At 54.1% G+C, this 24273-nt stretch overlaps 1 protein-coding gene across 2 annotated transcripts; it reads left to right on the forward strand.

The window, feature by feature from the left end:
* Positions 1–3317: 3317 nt before the first annotated feature.
* Positions 3318–24253, forward strand: NDST1 (N-deacetylase and N-sulfotransferase 1). Of its 2 annotated transcripts, XM_083871809.1 has the most exons (16): positions 8390–8533; positions 10558–10635; positions 14594–15486; positions 16033–16515; positions 16731–16818; positions 17041–17195; positions 18268–18453; positions 18832–18960; positions 19119–19301; positions 19635–19731; positions 19884–20007; positions 20177–20351; positions 20560–20730; positions 21583–21692; positions 22419–22521; positions 22626–24253. In XM_083871809.1, exons 3-16 carry the CDS (start codon positions 14977–14979, stop codon positions 22743–22745), a joined length of 2634 nt encoding a protein of 877 aa, XP_083727935.1. In that variant the 5' UTR covers positions 8390–8533; positions 10558–10635; positions 14594–14976; the 3' UTR covers positions 22746–24253. The 2 variants fall into 2 exon arrangements, with proteins under 2 accessions (XP_083727936.1, XP_083727935.1); XM_083871810.1 differs by lacking the exons at positions 8390–8533; positions 10558–10635 and adding an exon at positions 3318–3356.
* The last annotated feature ends 20 nt before the right edge of the window (positions 24254–24273 follow it).

Below are 24273 nucleotides of genomic sequence, written 5' to 3' on the forward strand. Positions count from 1 at the left end.
GGGAAGGAAGGAGTCAGCAGCAGGGAGTGCTGCAGAGCTCAGCCTGTGTCAGGACGTGTGTGCCGTGGGTGCCCTGCTTGAGGACAAGCCTGGGGATGGTGAGGGGTGCACAGGCAGCCAGGCAGGGTGGGTTTGTCCCCACGGAGCCAGGCGTGCAGCACTGCCTGTGACAACCCTCCAAAAGGATTGTACAAGTGTCTGGATATTCCCCTGGAACAGATGCAAGCCAGAGGCAAGGAAATGGACAGACCTCCACTTACAGGCAACAGGCTGAAATAACCATAGGAGCTGCTAAAAGAATTAACCCTGTGGTTCAAAATCCTCTGCTGCCCTCAGCCCCAAAGTTGCTGGGAGACAGGCTGCTCCCAGTCCCTCCAGCCTCTGAGCAGGATGGAGCTTTCTCCACTCTCTGGGACACATTCTTCCCTTTCACTTTGCTTTCGACTAGTTCTGGTGTGTCTGCAAGGGAGCTGCCTGCCCTGCAAAATATTCCTGGGGCTTGAATGCCAGCTCCAGCTAAGCTGTCCCACTGGTGAGGACAGCACTGAGAGCTTTTGCTGGCTGGGATGAGAAGGGAGGCACCCGGCAGGGGCTGCAAGGATTGCATCCTCCAGCCTGGCTGGGAAGGATGCTCAGGCCACTGTGGGGTCAGTGCCAGAGATGATGTGTATTTGCTTTGAGAAATCCCCCAGATTTAGTTCCTTAATGGGTAATTAACATTCCAGCTGCTCTTTGGTAATAGCCTCTCCAGCCCATGGGAAACCCACAGACACGGTGACGCTGCAGGCGGATTTCATAACTCAGCCGGTGACTAAACAAAAAGGCCAGGCAAATGGGAATGCTGCTCCCAACATCTCCTGCCGGGCTTTGGCCTCGCAGTAAACTAGTTCAGGCTGAGAAGGGTCAGTGGGAAGTGACTGGCCTGACCTGCAAAGGCCCCAGCTCTAGGCTTTCCATAAGAAGGAATTTTTGGTGCTCAAATATCACTCTTTTCATGGCTGTGACTTGCTCCCACGAGCCATGGACCAGTGGCCTTACTGGTGGCCTTGAAATGGAGACTGGAACTGGAAGAGACCAAAATTCCCCCTGCAGCAGGCTGAGTCCCAGCTGTCTGCCTGATACAGAGCAGGACCTGCAATTGGGGGTCTCCAACAGACCCCACAAGATGGCATCTCTCCTCTAACAGCCACAGCAAAGAGACATTCAGGGTCCCAAATGCATCGTTCACAGGTAAAAATAAAACCAACCAAACTTTTCCATTTGCTTTTAAGGCCATTTTTAGATTCCAGAAGGGCAGTTGGTGCATGCACACATGTAAAACGATGTGTCAGAAACAGGCGTAAGAAGATTAAAACAGAAATCTCCAATGCTGAAGTTAAAGCACTTAAGGAATTGGCAGAGACTTCAAGAGCGAGTTTCTGGTCCTAATGAAGTTGGTGGAAGTGCTGCCATGGACTTCAAGGGGACCATAATATGGCTGTAACTCAGTAGGGAGCTGGAAGTGTTGATTAATAAATTGAAAACAATGCAGAGGAAAGCCACTGAACTGCTTTCTGACAGATGTGCTGAAGAAGAGCCTGTAGCTTAAAGCACGCAGAAAAGGAATTGGTTTCCTTTGTGTTTGCAAACAGAAGACAGGCAAGGAAAAAAGCTACCTGATACTCATGTAAAATGGCAGAGCTGGTATTAATAAACCCAGTGCCTTTCAGAGCAGCTGTTTCCAGTGAGTTGTTTTTTCTTAAAAAAAAAAAAAAAAAAAAAAAAAAAAAAAAAAAAAAAGTATTCACAAATGCCAGAGCTAGAATTCAACAAATTCCTTTTTCTCAGAAGAAATTATTCAGTGGAAAACTTTACCGCTCGAGATTGTGGATTTTGCAGATTGTTCTTGGAGTTTGGTGTGTGCCTTTGATTACTCATTGCTGGCTTTTTGCTCAATGATTTGTGCATGAATCTCCTCTGGCGGAGGTTAGTATGGCCTCAGAATGCTGTTCCCAGGGGAGATACTTTTTTCAGGCTGAGTTTGCAAATCATTTAAGGCTGAAAAAAAATAATCCCTTTAATACCCTTTACAGCAGCTCACAGTTGAAAAATTTGCTGTTTGTCCTCTTTTGTTTTCTGAGCTTTCAAGTAACTTTGGCATTTGCAAAATATTCAGAGATCTTCAGAGAAAATGCTTGTGAGAGAAGTGAAATATTTAAGGATAAGGAGTCTTTGAGTTCAGTAAACACTTAGAAAATTTGCAGCCACAATAGTCTGCCATTCTTTGTGTCTCTTTCCCTACAATTTCCTTTCTTGTTTTCCTTTGTTTATCTGCTTGTTCCATTTGATGGAAATTGCTTCCTCCACTCTTGTTCAGTCGGAAGCTCTCCCGGGTATGCTGCCTAAACCAAACCCAGCAGACCTTCTGCCACATCTCATCCCCGCGGGCTGGACATGAAACTTGTCCCCATGGGCTGGACACGAAACCTGACAGGGTTAATGCTATACATCCCTTCTAACGTGGACAGTGAGACAGAGCTGGGCGGCTGGTGTGGGTGATTAACTCTGGACCGGAGCGTGTCTCCACACGCCGGCACAGTCCCCAGCAGCTCCGAGGGCAGGGCAGGAGTGGAGCAGCTCATTTTCTCCCTCTCTGAGGAATGAAGGGAATTTTGTGTGTGTGCACGCAGGTTGGGGGCAGCCAGCCAGTTACTTGGATGTGGCCCTTGAGCTCATCTTGAAATCAGGGAAGAAAAGCTGAAACGATGAGATAGCAGCACCCTGAAATGACACCTGGGCTCTGCAGATAGGGAGGAGGCTGGGCACGACCTCAGGTTTGACTAGCTTTAAAAATCTGACACAAAGGGTGTGCACACACTGGGGGAAGGATGACAAGGCTCCGTGTAGGTGACACCCCGTAACACCAAACACACAGCCTGGGCCGTACCCTCTGGACACCCCATCGCGCTCATCCCGGGAAACACTGGGAACGTGGGGGCCTGGTGGGAGCATCGCCGAGCACGGGGATCATCACAGGCACCCCGGGAACGGGGATCTGAGCCCTCCCGCCGGGGGATTATCGCCGGGGGGCGCGGAGCGGGGGCAGCGCCGGGCAGGGCCCGTGTGGCGGGGGCATCCCCAGCCCCGCGCTGCCCCCGGCGTTGCGGTCAGCGCTGCCCCGGCCCGGCCCCGGCCCCGGCCGAGCGGCGGAGCCCCGCGCGGCCCCCGGGGCGGTGCTGGCGGGGGGCGGCGGGGGCGGTGCCTGCCCGGGCGGCGGGCGGGACGCGCCGAGCGGGGCCGGGCCGGCGGGGCGGGCGGCGGCGGCCTGGCAGAGCGGAGCGGAGCGGAGAGCAGCGGAGCGGGCCCGGCAGCGGCAGGTACGGCCCGAACGGGGCGGCGGCGCAGACAAAGGGCGGGCGGGCGGCAGAGGGGCCGGGGCCGCCGGGCTCGCACCGCCCCGGCCGGGCTGCGCCGGGAACCGGGCCCGGCGGCTCCTCCCGGCCCCCACAACGGCGGCACCCCCCGCCCGTCCCCGCGGCGGAACGGCCCGCTGCCCTCGGGAGGAGCGGGGCTGGGCGGAGCGGGGTCCGGCGGGGAGCCCCCCGCCCTGAGCAGCCCCGCGGCCCCGCCAGGCCCAGGGGTCTCGCCGCGCGGGGCTCGGAGGAGGCGGCGAGGCCGCGCCGTGCCCGGGGCTGCCCCGGCCCCGCCGCTCCCGGGTCCCGCCGAGCAGCAGTCGAGGCCAAGGTGCAGCGCCGGGCGCGGGGTGCGAGGCCTGGGGCGGCCCCGCTCTCCAGGAGTGCGAACGGTGGTAACTAAAACCGTGCGGGACCAGAGCAGCCAGGGCAGCGCGGCCAGGGCACCTGGAGTGGAGGTGCACACCTTGAGCGTGGCACGGCTTGCCCAGCCTGGCTCCTGTGGAGCCCCTTACCACCCCCTCTGGAAGGGGTCCTGGCATTTTCTCTGCCACTGGCGAGCTCCTGGGCCTCTCGTGCATAGCTGTGTGTATTATCTCCCCAAGACTTTTGGGTTCGCCCACACCACCGCTCAGGCAGGCTGTCCCCTGCAGATGGGGCAGCCCCTGGTGCCCGGCGGCACAGGAGCCACACCAGCTTGGGCCACCTTTGGCATCACCTGGAAGACTTTGCTTCCCATGGAGGCTGGTGCTCCCTCCCAGTACTGCAGTCATCTCCCAGCACCGGGACTCTCCCATCTCGTGATCCCAGCCAGCTGCTGCCACAGCACACCGTGGGGATGATTGTCTTCCCACTAACGGTGCTTGCAGGGGTGAAAAACCGGCGCCTTGCAGTGCCCCTTTGTCACCGGCAGCCTTGGAACAGCAGCTCTTCCTGCAGCAAAGCAGCATCTTTGTTACTCACATCTCGAGAGTGGTTTTTACTGGGGCTGGGCTGGTGAAGATGGGGAGGTGAGCAACCCTGTGCCTGCTCCCCTTGGCTGCACATAGGGACCACAGCTGAGGAAGCTGTCCTTTTCCAAATAAAACAACCAGGACAAATTCAATAGGAAATAAGTTCCTCTCTTCTGAGTGAACTTGCCGTGGGTGGAGAAGAAGGAAATTAAACAATAGAAAAAACGTGCAGAGCTTGATATGGCAGGAAAATAAACCCCAGTGTTGTTGGCTTCTGGCAGAATGGCCAAGCATCTTCCCTTTGCCTGTATCAGTGTTCATTTTGGGCAAGGACAGTGAAGGCAAAGCTCATGTTTTCCAGTGCCCCTCCATGGCTGGGGCATCCATGTGTGGGTATGGTGAAGCCAGGACCTCCCCATGCACCCACCAGAGTCACCTCACCCAGCCCTGGTACATGCCATGACACCCCACCAGCTGCAGCCTCCAAATTTGCCCCTTCCAACCTGGAGTTGCTGGTGTGGGACACAGATGCTGGTTGGGGAGCTCACACACACAGAGCCCTTCCCGTTTCCTGTGCCTTTGGGAAACAGGTGGGTCTGGTATGATTTTGTTTGGATGGGATTGGAAAATCCATCCCACCAACATACAGGCAAACAGACTTTTCCTGACAGGTTGTTTTGGGTTTTCCCTCCCTCCTTTCTCTGTCAGAATTGTAGAACAGGACATATTAAATATGCTGTTGGTGGCAATTTAAACTGAAGGAAGAAGACACCTCATAAGTCAAAAGCCAGGCTGGAATGAAGAGGGAATGATTAATATTTTCTTCAGTAGCGTGTCATGGTGAAGTATGGCACAGCCAAGTGTGTCCCTGCTGCAGAGTGTCACCATCAGCACCTGTGTGTCTTCTTCCACAGGCTTTTATAAGCAGGTTTGATTTTGGGGTATCTTGGGTGCTGGGCTGAGGATGGAGGGCTGTGGTCCCACCATCTTGGCCAGCTTCTGACTGCATGCTAGAGATGGAGCTGCTCTCTTGGCTCTCTGTATTCTGGGGCAGAGTTATGGAGGATTTTGCTTAAAAGGGTTGGGGGTTTTTTGTGTAATTCCTCCTTCTAGATGTACCTTAATGAGTTGTGGTTTTGTTTTTGGCTATTGAGGTAGAGCTTGTCAGAATAAAGTTAGGACTCAAGAGAAGCAAGATACTAAGTTCCTATGTCTTGTGTTTGCTTCATGGCCTCAGAAGACAGGGGCTTCCAGTCTGTCTCACTGATGTTTCCAATCCTTCCAGCTTCAGGACCTCGTGACAGCCCTTGACTTCCCTGTGTGATTTTGGCTGAGGTGGTGGCATTGCTTTGTGCCATTGTCACGTGTACGTTGGTGGTACTGGAACTTGACACAGGGGCAGGAGGACCTGGATGGAGGGAAAATGGGGTGCTGCTTTCTTGGAGACCATCCTACAAACCTTGGGGGCTGTGACCTTGGGAGCTGTGATCAGTCTGCAGGTGCCAGTGGGAGATGATGCCCCCTGCACCCACTCCGTGCCCATCCCCAGGTGTGGAGGAGCAGGACAGTCCTCATGCCAGACCCCTGGAAAGGCTGGAGTCACACCCTCAGGAAATGGAGAGCTGGTGGCCTGTAGCTTATGATTCCTGTTGTTTTCCTGCAAAAGCCACCGACTGTAATGTCAGAGCTTGCGGAAGACTAATCAATATCGAGCTATAAATCCCGTATGTGACTGCAGCCAGGGGGCTGGGATTGGGAGCACCTCAGTTTCTTAATCCTCCCTAAAACCAGCAGGATCTTGCTGCACCTTTTGCCCCTGGAAGGGGACAGGATCCTCTGCACTACATTCAGGTGGTACAAGCCTTCCTAAAGGGGTTTAGGAAGGTCAAGAGATCCCTGAATGGGTGGTATCCCAATAGGTACTGCCCTGATATTTATGGTGGGCATGTCCTGAGTTCAGACCTGCTACTGATCTGGTGAAAGCTGTGGAAATGGAGATTGTCTTGGAGAGATCAAGACTCTTTTCTGGGACCTCTGCCCTGTTGTCCTGCTTTTGCCAGGGAACCAAAAATATCTTGGAATTTACATTCACTGATGTAAAGCAGGGAAGAAGTGTTTTCTGTCTCTGAGCTTGGGCGTGTTGAGGGTTGGATGTACAATGAGGGATGTCCAGCTCAGCTCCCTCTGCCACAAAGGGAGATGTGTGTCTCACACCAGAGCTCTGGGTATGCTTAGGAAGGATGACAGCCCCTAGGATGTTGCTGTGCCTCGGGGGAACCTGCTGCTCTCCTGGCTCTGCTTCCCATCTCTTGGCAAAACCTGGATACCTTCTAGCTACTTGTCAGCACCCCGCCAAGTGTTCCCCTTCCTTCCCAACACTGTCTGCAACATCATGGCCTTGTTCAGCCCTGCAGCCCCAGGGCTTGGAGCTCTTAAAAAAAGGGGGTGCATTAAAAAGTGTTAACTGCACAGTCCTAAAGTATGACTGCGAGTGCTGTCAGTGTCTGGACGCTTGGCTCAGGCCATTTTCAGTCTCCTCCATTGCCCTTAATCCATCCCTTGCTGTGCTGGTACACTGTTGGTATCATGGATTTATGTCAGAGAGTGGGATTGAGGCCAGGGGAAAGGAGTTGGTGCAGATGGGGCATGACAGGTTGGTACCTCAAGCATTTGCTTGCCTTGGAGCCTCTGCAAAGGAGAAGGAGAGGACAAGGTTGATGCTGGAGCAGGTAAACCAAAGTAACATACTTCCCCTGGACATACCATTATGTTCCTGCAGCCTCAGACCTGGATCTGGAAATAGGGGAGGCAAGAGGCAGCTCAGATGCCAGCAGCTGTGCTTGTTGGGGACAAGTGTGGCCTTTGCCAGTGCTGTTCTATGGGGTGAAAACAAATTCTCAAACAAATCTTGCAAGTGTCCCCTGTGCTCTGTGCCTGTTCCTGCTCCCTGTGTTTTCCCTGGGCTGCTGAGCCTTGCATCCTCTGGTACATTTTAAGGGTGACAAAGTTTACATGCAGAGGTAATGTCTTTTATTAGCCTAACTAATACCTTTAGGAAAAAACAGATGTGCTCTTGAGCCTGAGAAATGCCTGTGCGGCCAAAATGTGTCGCTTGTTCCAACTGTGTCCATTGGTCTAATAAAAGATCTGACCTCCAGCCTGTCCCGGCCATGACCTTGGAGCATGCTGGCCTTGGAAACGTCCTGCCTGTGCGTCAGTGTGTGCTGCCCAGCCCTTCCCAAAGGACCTGCCACCCCGGAGCCATCACAGGGACACACCCACGTCACGGCAGGGGCTGCTCTGACTCCTAATTCAACACTGGCTGCCAGCGCCTGGCCCTGTGGGTGCTTGGGGCTCCTGGCAGCGTCTGTCCTGGCAGACTGCAGGGAAGTGGAGGTCAGAGGCAGCTCAGAAAAGCACTGGGGCATCGGGCAGGATGGATGTGGTCTGACAGGAGCATCCCGGGGAGCTGCTGGGAGGAGGGAGCAGCTCCATCCTTGCAGGGTTTTCTCTGGAATGTGGGCACTGGCAGGGGGTTAGTTGCTCTGTGTGAGCTGGTTCATGATGTGGTTTCATGGATTCTGCTTTACAAAAGTGCTGGTTTGGGGCTGGGTTAGCACTTGCAGGGCAGCCTGTGCTGCCCAGAACAGCTGGCAGTGCTGTGGCAGGATGGCTCTGCTCTCCTACCAGCTTGGGAAGCTGTCAAGCAAAGGAAGCAGGTGGCCCATCCCGTGGGGCTCTGGGGCTCGTAGTGCTGCCATGGCTGAGCACAGGGAATCACTGCTGCCTCAAGGCTCTCTGAGATCCAGTGCCACCCTCACACTCGTGGCAGGACCAGCATCTCTGCAGGGAAACTCTGGCTAAACCAAGTGTCAGAGGCAGAAAAAGGTGGCATCGAGAGGCTTTTAGTCCATGTTTTTTTTTGGATAGGAGTCCCTGTGTGACCTGCTTGTGAGAGGGCAGGCTGCCACTCCAGTAAAATATAAAAATGCGTGTGAGATTATTTTCTCCTCATCCTTTTTCTTTTTAAAATACTCGGGATTCAGACCCTGATTATCCAGAAAGGCTCTTGGGTGCTTGGAAAGCCACAGGAACCGACACGGCACATTTCGAAGCAGGAAAACCCAATTCATTGAGTGGATTTTTTCCCCCTGTGAACCCACTTAAAATTCATGGAGAGTTTTGTCGGTAAGAACCTGTTTCAATTAACAGACAAAAGAAACTCTCCTCGTTAAGCGCCTCTTTCAATTAAGGTTTGGGAGAATTCCCCAAGCTCTGCTCCGAGGCTGTTCCCAAGGATTCAAGGACAAAAAATACCCCTGAGGAGGAGTCACCTGTGAAGGGCTTCAGCTTTTTTTGGCGTGGGGGGGGGCTGCAGTGGCACAACCCAGACCATAACCTGGCTGTGGGGTGTTTTGTTGGGATGGTGTTGGGGATCATCGGTGCTGAGGGATCAGCTGCCCAACCCCAGTGTCCCTGGGGCATGGGAACACTAATGACTGCTGCTAATTGCTGGCCTAGTTTGTGGAGGAGACTGATTTCATGTGGATGTTGGGAGATGGCGAGAGGCTCTTCCAGATCAGGATGCTGAGGACAAGGAGAGTGGGAGCCACTGGTGCCCCAGGATCAGAAATGGGGTGATCTCTGCAGAGGGTTCCTCTGTACAACCTCACTGACAGGGCTGGGGCACCTTGGGCTTGGGGAGTGGGGTGAGAGATGTGGATTAGCAGGGACAGGATCTTGGGATGTGGATTTGAGATGGGTTTGCCAGAACTTGTCTTAGAAACCCACCAGGTGGGCTTGCCAGCTGCTCTGCCATGAAAAGTTTTAATTGTGGGCTTCCAGAAACCTCACCCAGTTTTTAGGGATTTAGATTTTTTTAAAGATTTATTCAGTTTTTTTCTCCCCTAAAAATTCAGCATATACATGCCACACACTGAACTTTGCTTTTTCATCCCTCTGCAGGCAATGAGCTGTTCTCATGTTTGTTTTTTTGAAGAAAACTTGAGAAAAACATTACTTTTATCTTTTGCAGTAAAACTAAAGTGCTAACAAGGCTTTCTGGGTGAAAAAAAATGCCTCTTCCAGAGCTGGACACTTTGACTAAAAATAACTCTTTTAAAGTGAAAATTCTTAACCACTTTCACTGGCTCATTGCTCATATTGGTTTATTTCCCCCAAGAACAGGAAGGTGGTGGTCAGGCAGAGCCAGAGGGGAGTGAGGTGGCAAGGGGAAGCTTGGTTCAGCAATCCAGATGAATGCTCCAACTGGTCATTTCTGTCCAGGCTCTAATAAATCACATCTTAACAATAAAGAGCTGAGAAAAAGGGAGGATTTTCCTGCTGGAGGCCTCCTGGGGTGGAAATTCTCCAGACCTTATAAATCATGGATGAGTTTTCCTGATACTCCCTTGTGTTTGGTCATATCCAGCCTGATATGAAGGGGAGAAGCCAGGCCAGGTGGGTTTGCAGTGGGAGCAGCACCAGTGGATGCCTGTCAATGCCTGGCTCAAGGTCAGCTGCTGGGGCTGTTGTCCATTTTAAACTTGGCAGCTCTTGGGCACCGTTGGAAGGCTGGTGTCCTCAGGAAAGGATTGTCCCCCTCCCAGAGCAGGGTGTTTTTCTCCGTGGTAGATTGTAACTACTGTTTGCAAAGCACTTAAGCAGCCTATGTAATCTACCACTAAGATGCTCCTTATCTGGCATTACTAAACCTCTGGCAAGTGGTTGACTGGGACAAGCTCCTTTCCGCTCCTCTGTGTCCTTCTCTGTGTTTTCCCTTCTCTGTCTGTTCCACATCCCTCTCCTCTGCCCCTGCACCCAGGCTTTGCAGCTTGACAGGAGGCAAATCGATGTCCCTAGAGCTCTACCCTCTGTCCAAGTCTCTTGGGCCCATCCTAAAGGCTCACTCAGGCTGTCAGGACATGGGGATCACCAGGAGAAGCTCTTGGTTTTGCAGTGGCTGATGTTTTTAGGCTGGGTTTCTCTTCCTGGGCTGTATGGTTTTGTCTCCTGTGGCACAAGGCTTGTGCCTCAGCTCCAGGAGTGTCCTGATGGGATCATCACACCACCACACACCACAGTAAAGGAGATCATCTCCTGGTTGTGCCTTCTCTTGGTCAGTAGGTCCAGCCGTGGCTGGGGAGGGAGGAGATGGAGACAGGGACAGACAGTGGTCCTTCACACCCTGAGATAGCTCTTTTCTTTTTCAGCTTCCAGCTGTCTGCAGATGCTTGCAGTTGTAGCTGGGATCACTGTCATTTAGAGCTGATAAAGGCAGCGGTGCAGAGGTGGGTGTTTAAAGGCCATTTTTTCATGCCAGTTACTTTTGCATTTTCAAAGCAACCTCCCCTGTCTTGAGCTTGCAGTTGTCTCTTGAATAATGTGATGGCATTAATCTCCTCTCCAAGGACGTGCTTAGCTCAGTGGTTTTAGATCTGTAGCCCTCTAAATATTACCAGTGAGTGAAGGGGATTCCCTCTAGAGGGAACTTAAACCTATTAATAATAATTTGGCTGCCTTTCGTGCATCTTTTACAGGTAGTGCTGATTCCCAGGGCTGCAGGGCACCACTGGGGATGCTGGTGAGGGTGCCTGAGGTGTGGGGGAGACAGAAGGTGGGGTTGGATGAGCACTATCTGCCTGCTGGGGGCCTGACTCCCAGCCTGGCCAAATTTAGACCTTCCAGTAGCCTTTTGCTTTCAAGTGGGAGATGCAGCAGATGTGTAGGTGGGGCTGATCCATCCACATTCCCTGCAGTGGTCGGTTAGGGGAAGGGAAGTGTTGGAGCGAGCAGGAGCGATTGCAAATCACTGAGCTGTGCAATGCAATTTAGCATCCTGCCTCTAAATCCTCCTCCATCCATGCTTAACCCCCAGGGCTGGCTTACATGGAGAAGTGGAGCTGGCATGGTGGTGAGGAGGTGATTACCCAGCAATGGTGGGTCTGTCCCTGCAACAATGAGGAGTGAGAAGCAGCGATGCCCACCCGAAGGGCAGGAGAGGAGCAGGGTGACCCATCTGGCTGTGATGTTTAGGATGTGGCTTCATCTCTGTGAGTTGAAAGTTGGAGGTTTGGGAGCTACTAGAATTGGGGACTGAGGGTCTTGCATAAAATCTTGGAGTGTTTTCTGCATAACAGTGGATGCCTGCTCCTCCCCTTCCACCCTTTCCAAAGTGGTGCAAGGGAAATGTGTGAGGAATTTCTTGCTCTGTCATACCCGTGGTTTTGAGCTCACCTCTCGTCTCTGGGCCATGGGCTTGGGACAGTTGATTTATCCAACAGATGGGACTTGTGAACTGCCTGATCTTCACTGCTTGCACCTGCAGCCAGACCTTTTCCACCCCTCAATAAATCAAACCCTGCTGTGGTTGTCTTCTGGGATCACTGACCCTTCCCTCTCCTCCGGATCTGTTTGCACTTCCTTGCTTATATTTAATCCTTCCATTGCATCTCTGCAAAATTTCACTGGTATTTAAAGGAAGAGTGCTGTAAGCCACTAATGGAGATTGTTTCATTCCCTCTCATCCCATTCAGTGCCTCCCTGACTTTCTGGGGTGCAGTGGTTCCCCAGGCAGTATTTATGGAAAATAACTCTGAGCAGGGGGAAACCACCATCCTCAAACTGCACCAGGGGGTGGGTTTTGAAAAGCTTTTCAGATGGTGTTTCCCTTCCTCCTGCAGCTCTCTTAGATTTGAAGCGCTGATAGTAGAGGGCATCCCTGTCCCCTGGTTGCACTCCCTGCCTGTTCTGGGGTTGGATCCGGCTCCGCAGGGTGCTCCGGGCTCCCAGCCACGCCGGGAAGCTGCTTGGATGCTGATTGTGTTTGTCAGGGCAGCCGGATTAAGAGCACAGTGGCTAAGCCTCCTCACTGAGCCTCCTCTCTAGTGGAGTCTTTGCCAGGGCATTGCTCAGAAACCCACAAGAAAAGAGCATTTTCCAGGGTTCTTTCTCCTGGGGTCATTGATGTGCAGCTGTGACTGAGCACCAGCCCGGTGATGGGAGCCTGCCAGCACCGATTTTGGGGGCCTGAGGTCTGTGTGTGGGACTCAGGCTGACATTTCCAGCTGGTGCCTTTTAAATAACCACTGTGGTTTTAAAAGGCACCTGAGCAGCATCTAAAAATCAGGTTAAAAGGAAGTTTGACCCTGGCTGTTACCTTGCCAGGTCTTGTGGTTTTTAAAATTTTACCATCTTGTTTCCGTTTTTGTTTTAGAAAAGCTGTTGGTCTCAAGGACTTGTTTTGTGCTTTTGGGCATGAACCTGCTTTCTTGGAGAGCTGTCAGCTCTCCCACCACTGCCAGGACTGTGCAGGGGTTTGCTGGGCAGGATGCAGCCAGTACCCACTTCCACCAGGAGAGCCCTGGGCAGGAGCATCCCCACCCTGCAGCATCGGCCCAAAGCCCTTGGCATCCTCCCCATGGAGGGTTTGCTCTGGCAGTGAACTGGCAGAGCAGGATTCCTGCCTGCTTCCTGCCACACTGGCAGGTGCTTGGGGCGAGATGCTGCCCATCCTGGTCCCAGCTCACACCTGGCTGCTCCAGGGGTCCGATGCTGGCTGCACCCCCTGCCTGGACAGGCTTTGATGTGGCAGCCTAGGGAGACTCAGCCAGTGTCTGGCTAGAGATGCTGTCTCCAAAGCCTGGTCATTAAGTACCAGTAATGAAAAGCTCTTAGGAGAAAATGGACTAATGAAGCGCCCTTGGAAATGGCAGGTGATGTAGGTGCAGAGCCCTCTTCCCTGTTTCATGGAGGGTGGTGCAGGGATGGACACATGGTCCTGTCCATCAGCTGCTGGCTCTGGTGCTTGGCATCAAACCCACTGCTGCCATTTGCCCACCTGTCACTGTGGGAATGCAGCTGCCAGCAACCACTGCTCCTGGCAGATGAAAGAAATGGGGAGAGTGGGATGGCACAGCCAGGCTGGATAATGCATTCCAAGCTCTCTGCATCCCTAGGTGGGGAAACTCCCTCTGCACAAGCAGATCCTTAAAATCAACTGACCTGTAGAAGTGCCTTGTTACAAAACCCCAGGCGGGCTGTTGTCTCAGGGATGCTGGAGGGGCAGAAAGAGTGAGGTGGAACAGGCAGGACACACCTCAGGGGGGCTAAGGAGAGAAGGTGCTTCTCTCTTGGTTGTGCTTGGAGATCATTCATGTGCACGAAGATAAATTACAAATCAGTAAACCCAGCTGTTCCACCATGCCCAGCACAGCCAGCACAGGGTGGTTCCTGGTGTGTCACTGAGATGGTGAAGGAGGAGACAGTGATGGAGGCTGGAAGGACACTGGCTGCCAGCAGCACCTATGGGGCCTGGCTGAAGCAGTGCCATGTTGGCAGGGTTGGGAAGCGCTGCCTGGAGCAGGAGCTGCTGCTGGGAAGGGCAGGGATGACAGGATTACCCTGCCAAGCCCCAGCCTGTAATCCACAGTGCCGCTCAGCCGGCCACGTTTAATCCTGTTAGGAGCCTAGCTGGTGTCAGCAGGGAGGGTGCTCAGCCACGGTGCTGGCAGGGCACAGGGAGCTCTCCTTGGGAGGAACAGGGACTTCTGCCCTTGTCTCCAGCCCTGGTAGTGAGTTTGAGGACAGTGCTATGAGTCACTTTTTTTCTTTAAACACATTGACCTCATTGGTCTGTCCCCCAGGTGGCTTCACCTTCTGGCAAAAGCAGTGCTCATTGTTTTCCTTTTCTTTTTTCAAATGAGCCTTTCACAGGGAAGACAAAAATATTCCCAAGGTCCCTTTGGCTCCATGTGGACACTCCCACGTGCCCATCTCAGTGACCTTGGCTGGCAGCTCCTGGCTTGGCCTTGAGCTGCCCAGCTGGCAGGCTCCCCATGTCCCTCCCGTGTCCCTCCCTGCCAGCCGAGCTGGGCCATGGGGGGCTCAGACCACCCCCTGTTCTCCTCAGCAGAGTGCAGCTCCTGCTGGGCACAGGGAGGAATGGGGCTGCTTCTCCAGTTGCTTGAGGTACCAGAGGCTCACAGGGGGCTGAGGGCTCCCCTCCATAGCCCCTGGTGATGCACCTGCACTCCAGGTGCACCCACAGCTGGGATCCCGTGGCATGGCTGCGTGCCGTGCTCCCGCTGCATCCCTGGTGCCATCGGGAGCTCACGGCATTCTTGTGGCAAGCCCTGGCACGCCGGCGAGCTCGTGAGGACTCTGCCGGGGCTGTCATGCTGGCAGAAATAACAACAGCAGCATTGGTACTGTCCCTCCCCTCTCATCCCACCTCTCTCTCTCTCTCAGGGTGCCGTGTGGAGCCGGGGAAGCAGGGATCCGCCATGCCCACATTGCCACCACCAACCACACCGAGGCTGCCCGCCGCCCCCTCGCCCCACTGAGGCTATGGAGCTGCTGCTGCTGCTGCCATCACCACAGGAATTTTGGCTTGGCAAGGGGACTCTTGGTGCCTCTGCCATGGTGACATGAAGCAGACGGCGAGGGACACCCGACTGCTGGAGGGGAGAGAGTCTGCACTGGCAGCCTGCTAGTATTTTAATTTATTAGTAGTATTCAATTTGATTTTAATTTTTGGTTGGTTGGTTGGTTGCTTCTTCCCCTCCCCGGGGCTCGTGAGGGGAGGGGGCGGGCAGGGGAGAGGGACCCCACCTCACCCAGCGGATGCAAGGATGACTGTGCTGGCCAGGGCCAGGCGGGGTATCTGGCAGCTCTCTCCGCAGGTGGTGTTGCTCCTGCTCTTTGCCTTCTGCCTGCTCAGTGTTTTCGTCTCTGCTTATTATTTATATGGGTGGAAAAGGGGCTTGGAGCCCTCTGGGGACGTGGCGGGGCCGGACTGCGATGAGCCCAAGGTCGCCCCTTCCCGTTTGCTGCCACTGAAGACCCTCAAGGTGGCCGACTCCTCCCGCACGGACCCCTTGGTGCTGGTCTTCGTGGAGAGCCTCTACTCCCAGCTGGGCCAGGAGATTGTGGCCATTTTGGAGTCAAGTCGCTTCAAATACAGGACAGAGATTGCCCCGGGGAAGGGGGACATGCCCACGCTGACCGACAAGGACCGGGGACGCTTTGCACTCATCATCTACGAGAACATCCTCAAGTATGTCAACCTGGACGCCTGGAACAGGGAGCTGCTGGACAAGTACTGTGTGGAGTATGGCGTGGGCATCATCGGCTTCTTCAAGGTAAGGGGGTACATGGGGCAAACCAAGATCCCATGGCCAGGCCAGATGTGAGACCTGGTGTCCTGCTGCTCCACAGGGACTTTGCCCTCCCCATGCTTTCTGCAAGTAGTGTGAGTTGGTGTGGAGCACAGGCTTCTAGCAGAGGGCACCACCTTAGCTCTCTCCTTTTGGAAGGGCTGTGTGGCCTTTGGAGATTTTGAGGGAAAAAACATATTTCTGGGATCAGTCCAGTTGCTTTTAGCACTTGTTTTCCAGCAGTGACCCTTGATGGGGTTTGCCAAAAGAATGAACAGGTATTTTGCTCAGTAGCCCTTCTGCCCAAGGCTCCTAGCCTTGGGCCACTTTGCACTTAGAATGTGAGCAGGATTGAGTGTGTGAGGGGGATGAGGGCACCCCATGCTCCAGAGAGGAAGGGGAGAACCCAGAACCTGGATCTCTAGGGGTGGTGAGCTGCTGCCTCTGTTGCTGTGGTTGTTGGTGTTCCTTGTGAGCCCCTGCCTTGTCTCTAGTGTACCATCTCCTGTAGCTCCCATTTTCCCCATGCAGGCCAACGAGAACAGCCTTCTGAGTGCCCAGCTGAAGGGCTTCCCACTCTTCCTCCACTCCAACCTGGCTCTGAAGGACTGCAGCATCAACCCCAAGTCACCCCTGCTCTACATCACACGCCCCAGTGAAGTGGAGAAGGGTGTGCTCCCCGGGGAGGACTGGACTGTCTTCCAGTCCAACCACTCCACCTACGAGCCCGTCCTCCTGGCCAAGACCAAGTCAGCTGAGTCCATCCCGCACATGAGTGTGGACGCTGCCCTGCACACCACTGTGATGCAGGACCTGGGCCTCCACGATGGCATTCAGAGGGTGCTTTTTGGCAACAACCTCAACTTCTGGCTACACAAGTTGGTCTTTGTGGACTCTGTCTCCTTCCTGACGGGCAAGAGGTTGTCTCTGCCCCTTGACCGCTACATCCTGGTGGACATTGATGACATCTTTGTGGGCAAGGAGGGCACACGTATGAAGGTGGAAGATGTCAAGGTGTGTCTGTGCTCTCCTGGCTGGGTGGGCAGGGCTGGATGCTTGCGCTTGCTCAGGGATGCTCCAGAGATTAACTTTCCTGCCCTCAGAGCCTCCCCTGTCCCTCTGAGAGCCCCTCTGTGAAGTGCTCAGGGACGCTGGTGCTTGCCCTGATGTGGCAGCTATCCCTAAGGCCACGTCCTGAGGACACCTTGCTTTCTCTCCCTTTTCCCCAGGCACTGTTTGACACACAGAACGAGCTGCGCACCCACATCCCAAACTTCACCTTCAACCTGGGATACTCAGGGAAATTCTTCCACACAGGTGAGGAGGGCAAGGGTCCTGCTTCTCCTGTGGGTTCTGTACAGCTGATGCTGGGGCACCAATTGGTGCTCCAAGAGGGTGCTATTGGGGCTGTAGGAGAGTCCTCAGGCATCCCCCCCTATTTTCCATCACCTGGCCACCAAGAGGGGTTGCCCCTCTCTCTGCCCCAGCTGTACACACAGCTCTCTGTGCTCAGTGGTGACAGCAAGTATCATGCCACAGGTACTGATGCTGAGGACGAAGGTGATGACCTGCTGCTGTCCTACGTGAAGGAGTTCTGGTGGTTCCCCCACATGTGGAGCCACATGCAGCCTCACCTCTTCCATAACCAATCGGTTCTGGCTGAGCAGATGACCTTAAACAAGAAATTCGCTGTCGTGAGTAAGATGCTGCCAGTGGGGTTGCTTGTGGTGAGGGGAGGATGATAGAAGAGGAGCAAAGAAGATTCCCAGCAGGGAATGGCCCCTGCTTGCTGATGCAGAGGGACCCGGTGACGTTAAGTTTTGTTCCCCATACTGCAGCTGTGTGGGAAAATCCATTTAATACTCTAGTACCTAGAGCTAAAGGATTTATCTGCAGTAGCCAGCTTGTTACTGTGGCAGTGAGCTGCCCCAGTGGCTGTTCAAGAGGAGACCCTATCTGTGCCCTGCAGCCATGCCCGCCTGGCCTGGCACTGTGGGGATGCAGAGGTGCAGCCCAGGGGGATGCTCAGCCTGGCACTGTGTGAATCTGTGTGGGGTGATGATTTGGGATCCTGGAGCTGTGGCCGTGCTGGGAGGCTCCGGCTGATGGAAACTCCCTCTACAGGCTGAACTGTCAAGGACATGTTTGGTTGTAAAGGCAGGCTCTGACCTTCAGCTTGGTCAGGGGTTCTCTGTCCTCTTGGGCTCTTCTTTGTGTAGCACTGACACCAGTTCATGCTGTAGTTGACTGATGTCTCTCTCGAATCCAAAGTGGTAAAGCCAGACCTATTAATAATTAGATCCTATGGCCTAAGAGAGGGATTTTCAACCTAACTTGAATTTATTATCTGATAATTACAAGTGCTTAATTAGAGAGAGACCAGACCTTTCCTGCTTAGGATGGGCAATGTTCCAGCTCAGAATTTCCAGGCTGTTTTGTATCTACTGATACAAACCAATCTACAGTCCTATATAGCTGTATCTTCTCACTCTTCACACAACAGCTTGGCTGTTCTGTGGGTGACAGCAGAAGACAGGGATGAAGATTGTCTGAATGAAGCAGAGGAGTGGGTGTCCACCCAGCATGGCTGCTCCTGGGCTCCCTTTTGTGGGGACAGCCAGGCTTAGGAGAGGATGCAGAGGCACAGCCTTGCCCTGGTTGCTCTCCAGAGGCACAACTAGACAGTTTGTGACTGGGAATGGAGAGGGGTTGGTTTGTGATTTTGGGGTCTCCACAGTCACCCATTCCACACACTCTTCTCTGCAGGAGCATGGCATCCCCACTGACATGGGGTACGCTGTGGCTCCCCACCACTCTGGGGTGTACCCTGTGCACGTGCAGCTGTACGAGGCTTGGAAGCAGGTTTGGTCCATCAGGGTGACGAGCACGGAGGAATATCCACACCTGAAACCCGCTCGCTACCGCCGCGGCTTCATCCACAACGGCATCATGGTGGGTGCAGGGGTTTGTCCCTGGTGCTTCTTTTCTCCTGCCTCCCCCACCAAAACCAGAGCCTCAGGAGGTGGTTTCTGTGCAGCTCCAGTTTGAGGGAGTTGTCCCCCCTTGCTCATCCTGCATGGGTGAAGCTTGTGTGAGGACAGTTTTTGGCTTTTCCATCTGTCCACGTCCTTCTCTTCTGTGTATGGATTCAAGTCAAGGGTGGTGAGGGGGAGTGGAACTGGTCCTGGCCTCTGAGGGGTTGAGGTCAGGTTCCCCCTTTTTGTTGGGAAGGGAAGAGACCCAGCTCTCAAAGCCTGGGGGAGGCCATGTGGCCATTTCGTTGCCCTGGCTCTTCCAGCTTTTCCATCCATATCTTTTTTCCTGCCTCAGGTACTCCCCCGGCAAACCTGTGGCCTGTTCACACACACCATTTTCTACAATGAATACCCTGGTGGCTCCAGTGAGCTGGACAAAATCATCAACGGGGGTGAACTGTTCCTGACTGTCCTCCTGAACCCTGTAAGTACTGCCCAGGTAGAGACAGACAGGTGTCTTGCAGAACTGTCCTGGCACTACTGTGGGAGATGTCCCCAATGTCCTCAGCCAGGGTGGGGCCATTTGTGGGATGGCTGCTGGGTGAGGCTCCACTAACCTCTTCTTTGTCCTCTTGACTTCAGATCAGCATCTTCATGACCCATCTGTCCAACTACGGCAACGACCGCCTGGGCTTGTACACCTTCAAGCACCTGGTCCGCTTCCTCAACTCCTGGACCAACCTGAAGCTGCAGACATTGCCCCCTGTGCAGCTGGCACAGAAATACTTCCAGATCTTTTCTGAGGAGAAGGACCCACTGTGGCAGGTACTCCTGTGCCTATAATAGGGGGAGTGACCCTGTTTATTGTGGTGGGAGAGGGAATTGGGGTATAGATGGCCTTGGTCTGAGCCTCAAATAGCTTCCAACATGGATTTCCTTCTGATTCCCTGGGTAAGCAGTGTTTTTTCACCTCTGGGTGGTTCTGCAGGCTGTACCAAAACAGAGTTTGTCCTGTAGACCTGGAGATAAGCCCTGTCTTTGTTCTGTCTGCTGAGCAGGGTGGCCTCTTTGTGTGCCTGCTCAGGCTGGAGGGGCTGAGCAGTGGTGTGGGATCCCATCCAGGCTGCCCTGTCTCTGACCCTCCACACTGTGTTTCAGGATCCCTGTGAAGACAAACGGCACAAAGACATTTGGTCCAAAGAAAAGACCTGTGACCGATTTCCGAAGCTTCTCATCATCGGGCCTCAGAAAACAGGTGCTTCCCTTCACCCTCAGTGCTGTCAACATGCTGGGGGGCTTGACAGGACTCCTATACTCTCAAAGAGCCTCTGTCAGCCCTCCTGCCTTGAAGAAGAGCTTGGAGGGAGGTTTGGCCTGTGTCAACTCCCTCTTTCTGTCTGTCCAAAGGAACAACTGCCCTTTATCTCTTCCTGGGGATGCACCCGGACCTGAGCAGCAACTACCCCAGCTCAGAGACCTTTGAGGAGATACAGTTCTTCAATGGACACAACTATCACAAGGGCATCGACTGGTGGGTCTCTGTATTGTGGGGACTGTGCTAGGAGTGCCCGTAATTTTGGGAAGGGGAGCGGTGGTGCTGTGAGGCTTCCCCTCTGAGTGTGTGAGATGTCAACTCTGAGGGTGGTACTGGGGCCATCTTGTGGTGTCTGTCTGCCAGCCTCACACTGTGCCTCCCCCAGGTATATGGAATTCTTCCCCATCCCCTCCAACACCACCTCTGACTTCTACTTTGAGAAAAGTGCCAACTACTTTGACTCTGAAGTGGCTCCCCGGCGAGCTGCAGCCCTGCTGTCCAAGGCCAAAATCATCACCATCCTCATCAACCCTGCAGACAGAGCCTACTCCTGGTATCAGGTGAGCCTCTCCCTCTCCCCTAGATTGGGCAGTCCTGTGGGACAGTGGGCAAGATGTTTGGTTTGGGATATGGGCTGACTACAGATGCCATGCCAGTTGGCTGAGCACGATGCACGATGACGTGGTGGCCTGGGAGCTGCTGCACCTCGTGGGCAGCCCAGGATTTGGGTTCCCCTGGGGACAAACCTGCCTTGCTCCTGCCTGACAGCACCAGCGAGCTCACGATGACCCGGTTGCCCTGAAGTACACCTTCCACGAGGTGATCACCGCGGGGCCCGAGGCCGCCCCGAAGCTGCGGGCGCTGCAGAGCCGCTGCCTGGTGCCCGGCTGGTACGCCACACACATCGAACGCTGGCTCAACAGCTACCACGCCAACCAGGTAGGGAGGGCAGCACCCCAATCCTACAGTGGCAGCATCCAGAGAGAGCCCTCACCCAAGCAAGGGTGTGAGGGAAAGAGATTTTGGATGCAAGGTCCACTGTGGGGTTGTTCCTGTGGGAGCTGTTTTTCTTATACCCTATAAACCACGGGGAGAGGAGTAAAAGTATTTGGAGAAGGGGCAGAGGGGAGGTGTTGTGCAAGAAGGGAAGCTAGTGATGGATAGCACATGAAGATGTCCTTGTGTGGTTGTCACAGCAGCATTGAAAGGGAGTGGGGGCAGAGGGTTGTGGGTGGCTCTGTGGGGTGACCCAACACTCACCCTCACTCTTGGCCACAGACCCCTGGGGCTGCCCTGTCTGGTGTCACCACAGCATTGAACAGGACAAAAATAGCAGGTGAAGCTGCCTGTAGTTCAAGCTGTCTGCAGGGAAAATGGGAGCTGGATGCCAGCCCTGCTGTGACCCACACAGTGCAGCACTGCTGGAGAGTATCGGATCAATCTCTGAATGATTTTTCCACTGTTGATTAACCTTATAAAGTCTTATTAGCGGCCTGCTGCTAGTGTAATTGCTGTGTTGCCATCCCAGCTGCATGTGGGTTGGGTAGCCCTGAGCAGAAGCTCTGATGCTGTCCTGGGTGGGTCCTGGCCCTGGCTTTAGTTGCATTTCATTTTCCAACATCCAGTGTAAGGGAGCACCAGGGCACATTGGTATTTAGCAGGTGTCCTTGTGCAGGCTGGTGACAGATTTGGCTCCGAGATGACCAGAGGAGTAGTAAAGGTGTTCTCTTGCCTCAGGAGAGCAGGGCTGGGAGCCAGTGACACCTCACCAATCTGCCTTGCTCCCTGCAGATCCTGGTGCTGGATGGAAAGCTGCTCCGAACCGAACCCGCCAAAGTGATGGAGACGGTCCAGAAATTCCTCGGCGTGACCAACTTCATCGATTATCACAAGACCCTGGCGTGAGTCCTTCCCCCAGCTTCTCCCTACACCCTGCCATTGCTGCCATGCAGTGGGTTGCCCTCGGGATATCCAGCATTGTCCCAGAGCAGCCCCCAGCCTTGGGCCTCTCCACAGAGCTGCTGTTGATTTTGATGAGGCTGAGCTTTTGTGTGAGACTTATCCAGACATTACAGTGTGGTCACTCCAAGCAGCCCAAGAGCAGCCCTGGGCTCCTGGAGCAGAATTCAGCAGTTCATTTGTGACACAGATGATGGTATTGAGCCCTGGCACTCCATCTCCTCATACATTCCTGAGAGCAGCTGCTGGCTGTGTGGCACCTCTGCAGGTGTCACCTTGCTTTGAGCCTTCCATTAAACCCCACTGTGGGAGGCCTCCAGGGCTCCTAGAGAAATAATAGTTTGCCTCTGCCAGGGCTTGCCTGTATGTGTCCACCCAAGTGCTGTGAGGCACTTGAGGGCATCCAGAGACAAAACTGCCACAGAAAATGGTAATTAAACCAGGTATACTCTGTGCTCCCTCAACAGGGCAATGAATGGTTGACTGCTTATTGCACAGCTGCAAGGGGTTGTGTCAGAGGGTTCATGACAAGACATTAGCTGGGCTGTGGATTCCAGAGGTGGAGATGTGCCCTGTGCAGGGCTGGACAGCAGTGGGACCTGCTGGACGGGATGTCTGTGGAAGGTGTGAGGGGATAAGAGGGCTGAGACAGAGCTCTTCCTTCACAGGTTTGATCCAAAGAAAGGATTCTGGTGTCAGCTTCTGGATGGAGGGAAAACAAAATGCTTGGGAAAGAGCAAAGGGAGGAAGTACCCTGAGATGGATTCAGATGTAAGTACACAGAAAGCCTGCTGGGCTGGTCCTGAGCAGGGCTGTGCTGGGGTGATGGGCTCCAGGCTGATCCCCTGATGTTCCTCTTTGCTTTCCTGTTGCAGTCACGCTCCTTCCTGCGGGACTATTACAGGGACCATAACATAGAGCTCTCCAAGCTCCTGTACAAAATGGGGCAGACGTTGCCCACCTGGCTGCGGGAGGAGCTGCAGAGCACCAGGTAGCTGCTGCTGCCACTCCCCAGCAAACCTGAGCAGGGCTGACCCTGTGCCAGCAGGACCTTCTCAGCAATACCTGGCCTTGGAGGGGACCCCAGGAGTCCACAGCATCACTGGAAGCTTGGAGGGGACCCCCAGGAGCATATGGCTGCACCAGAGGCTTGGAGAGGACCCCCTGGAGCACAGGGCTCCACTGGAGGCTGTCTGAGCAGTAATCTGACTCTGCAGTCCCTGTGCTCTCACCTCTCTGCCTGCCCCACACCTGTATCTCTTTCATTTTATTTTTCCTTTTTAATTCCTTGTCCCTTCCCACCCTGCCCTGGCATAGGGAAGTGGCATGAATTGTCCTTTTCTCTGCTCAAAGTGGGTTCCAGCTGCCTTGGGCCCGAGGGCAGCACCAGAGCTGGCCCTCACTTCATGGTCCAAGGTTGGAGGAGCTGTTCTGGGTGCACTGGTGGTGACTTTGCTGAGCTGAAACAGAGGGATGGAGCTGGTGGAGACCCAGAGCACAGAGGAACCCAGGCCCACTCCTGCCATCAGCCCCATGGCAGGAAACAGGAGAGTTTGCTGGATTCCCCCAGCACCTACTTGGAAAAGCTGAGAACAAGGTGGATTTTTCTTTCAAAGACTGGGGCAAAATTTCTTTGTCATCTCTGTCATAATTTTCAAGCTCCTCAACCTCTGGCTCCCCCTCCAGGGGCAGTGTGGTGGGAATGTGGCCCAGCAGGAGAAGGGGCTAGCATGCTGCTCTGGGCATACTGGTCCCAGTATGCTCATACTGGTCCCAGTATGCTCAAGCCCATCCTGCAGTCTTGTACACATGTGGTATTTCCTGTGGTAAAGCCAAGTGGTGCCCAGCACACCCTGGCATGGAGGAGAGCTCGGGGGCAGAACAGACATTGGGATAACGGCAATCAGAAGAATGCTGAGAACTTCAAACCTCTTGAATATTAAAAATGAAAGTATTTTAATAATGTTGGGTTTTACGGGGGTGGGGGTGGGGGGGTGTGTTCATTTGGTTCGCCTTTTTGCAGGGAGGTGTTTTTCTTCAGTGCCAGAATTTGTACCTAAACCCCGAGGGTTTTACGTGCTCTCTTTGGTTGTTAGACGTGACATGGACAAAGGTTGGGGGGAAACTGGACGGTTTCCCAGTGGGAGACACGTCTTTGTACCAGAGCTGCAGCCTCTCCCACGCTCTGGGATTTGTTGGCAGAGGAGACTGAGCCATCACGGGTTTACCAGGATAAGAGCCCACATTTCCCCTTGGATGGAGCTGCCCCGCAGGATGTGGGATGGCAGGGGGTCCGTGGGAGGGGCTGCAGTGCCCAGGGTGCTGCTGGAGTGGGGGCCAGGGCAGTGGGGTGAATGTGTTTCACTCCCCATGTGAGGGGCCCCGCTGGCAGCAGCGTTCCCACCTGGATGTTTCACAGGAGCCCCTGTAGCAGCACGTGGGGCCATGGAAGCTGTGCTTACCCAAGCACTGGTGTAAGCTCCTGTTGAACCAACTGCTAATAAATGGGGGGCTCTGGTTTTA

This window comes from Zosterops lateralis (assembly GCF_965231275.1).
Source record: "Zosterops lateralis genome assembly, chromosome: 14".
In the NCBI taxonomy this organism is placed as follows: Eukaryota; Metazoa; Chordata; class Aves; order Passeriformes; family Zosteropidae; genus Zosterops; species Zosterops lateralis.

What these genes read in the sequence shown, in the direction of transcription:
- NDST1 (XM_083871810.1), top strand. Translation starts at nt 14,977, where the DNA reads ATGACTGTGCTGGCCAGGGCCAGGCGGGGTATCTGGCAGCTCTCTCCG. An exon ending in GAGCCTACTCCTGGTATCAG is followed by an intron (nt 20,352 to 20,559) that starts GTGAGCCTCTCC and finishes CCTGCCTGACAG; the next exon opens with CACCAGCGAGCTCACGATGA. An exon ending in GATTATCACAAGACCCTGGC is followed by an intron (nt 21,693 to 22,418) that starts GTGAGTCCTTCC and finishes CTTCCTTCACAG; the next exon opens with GTTTGATCCAAAGAAAGGAT.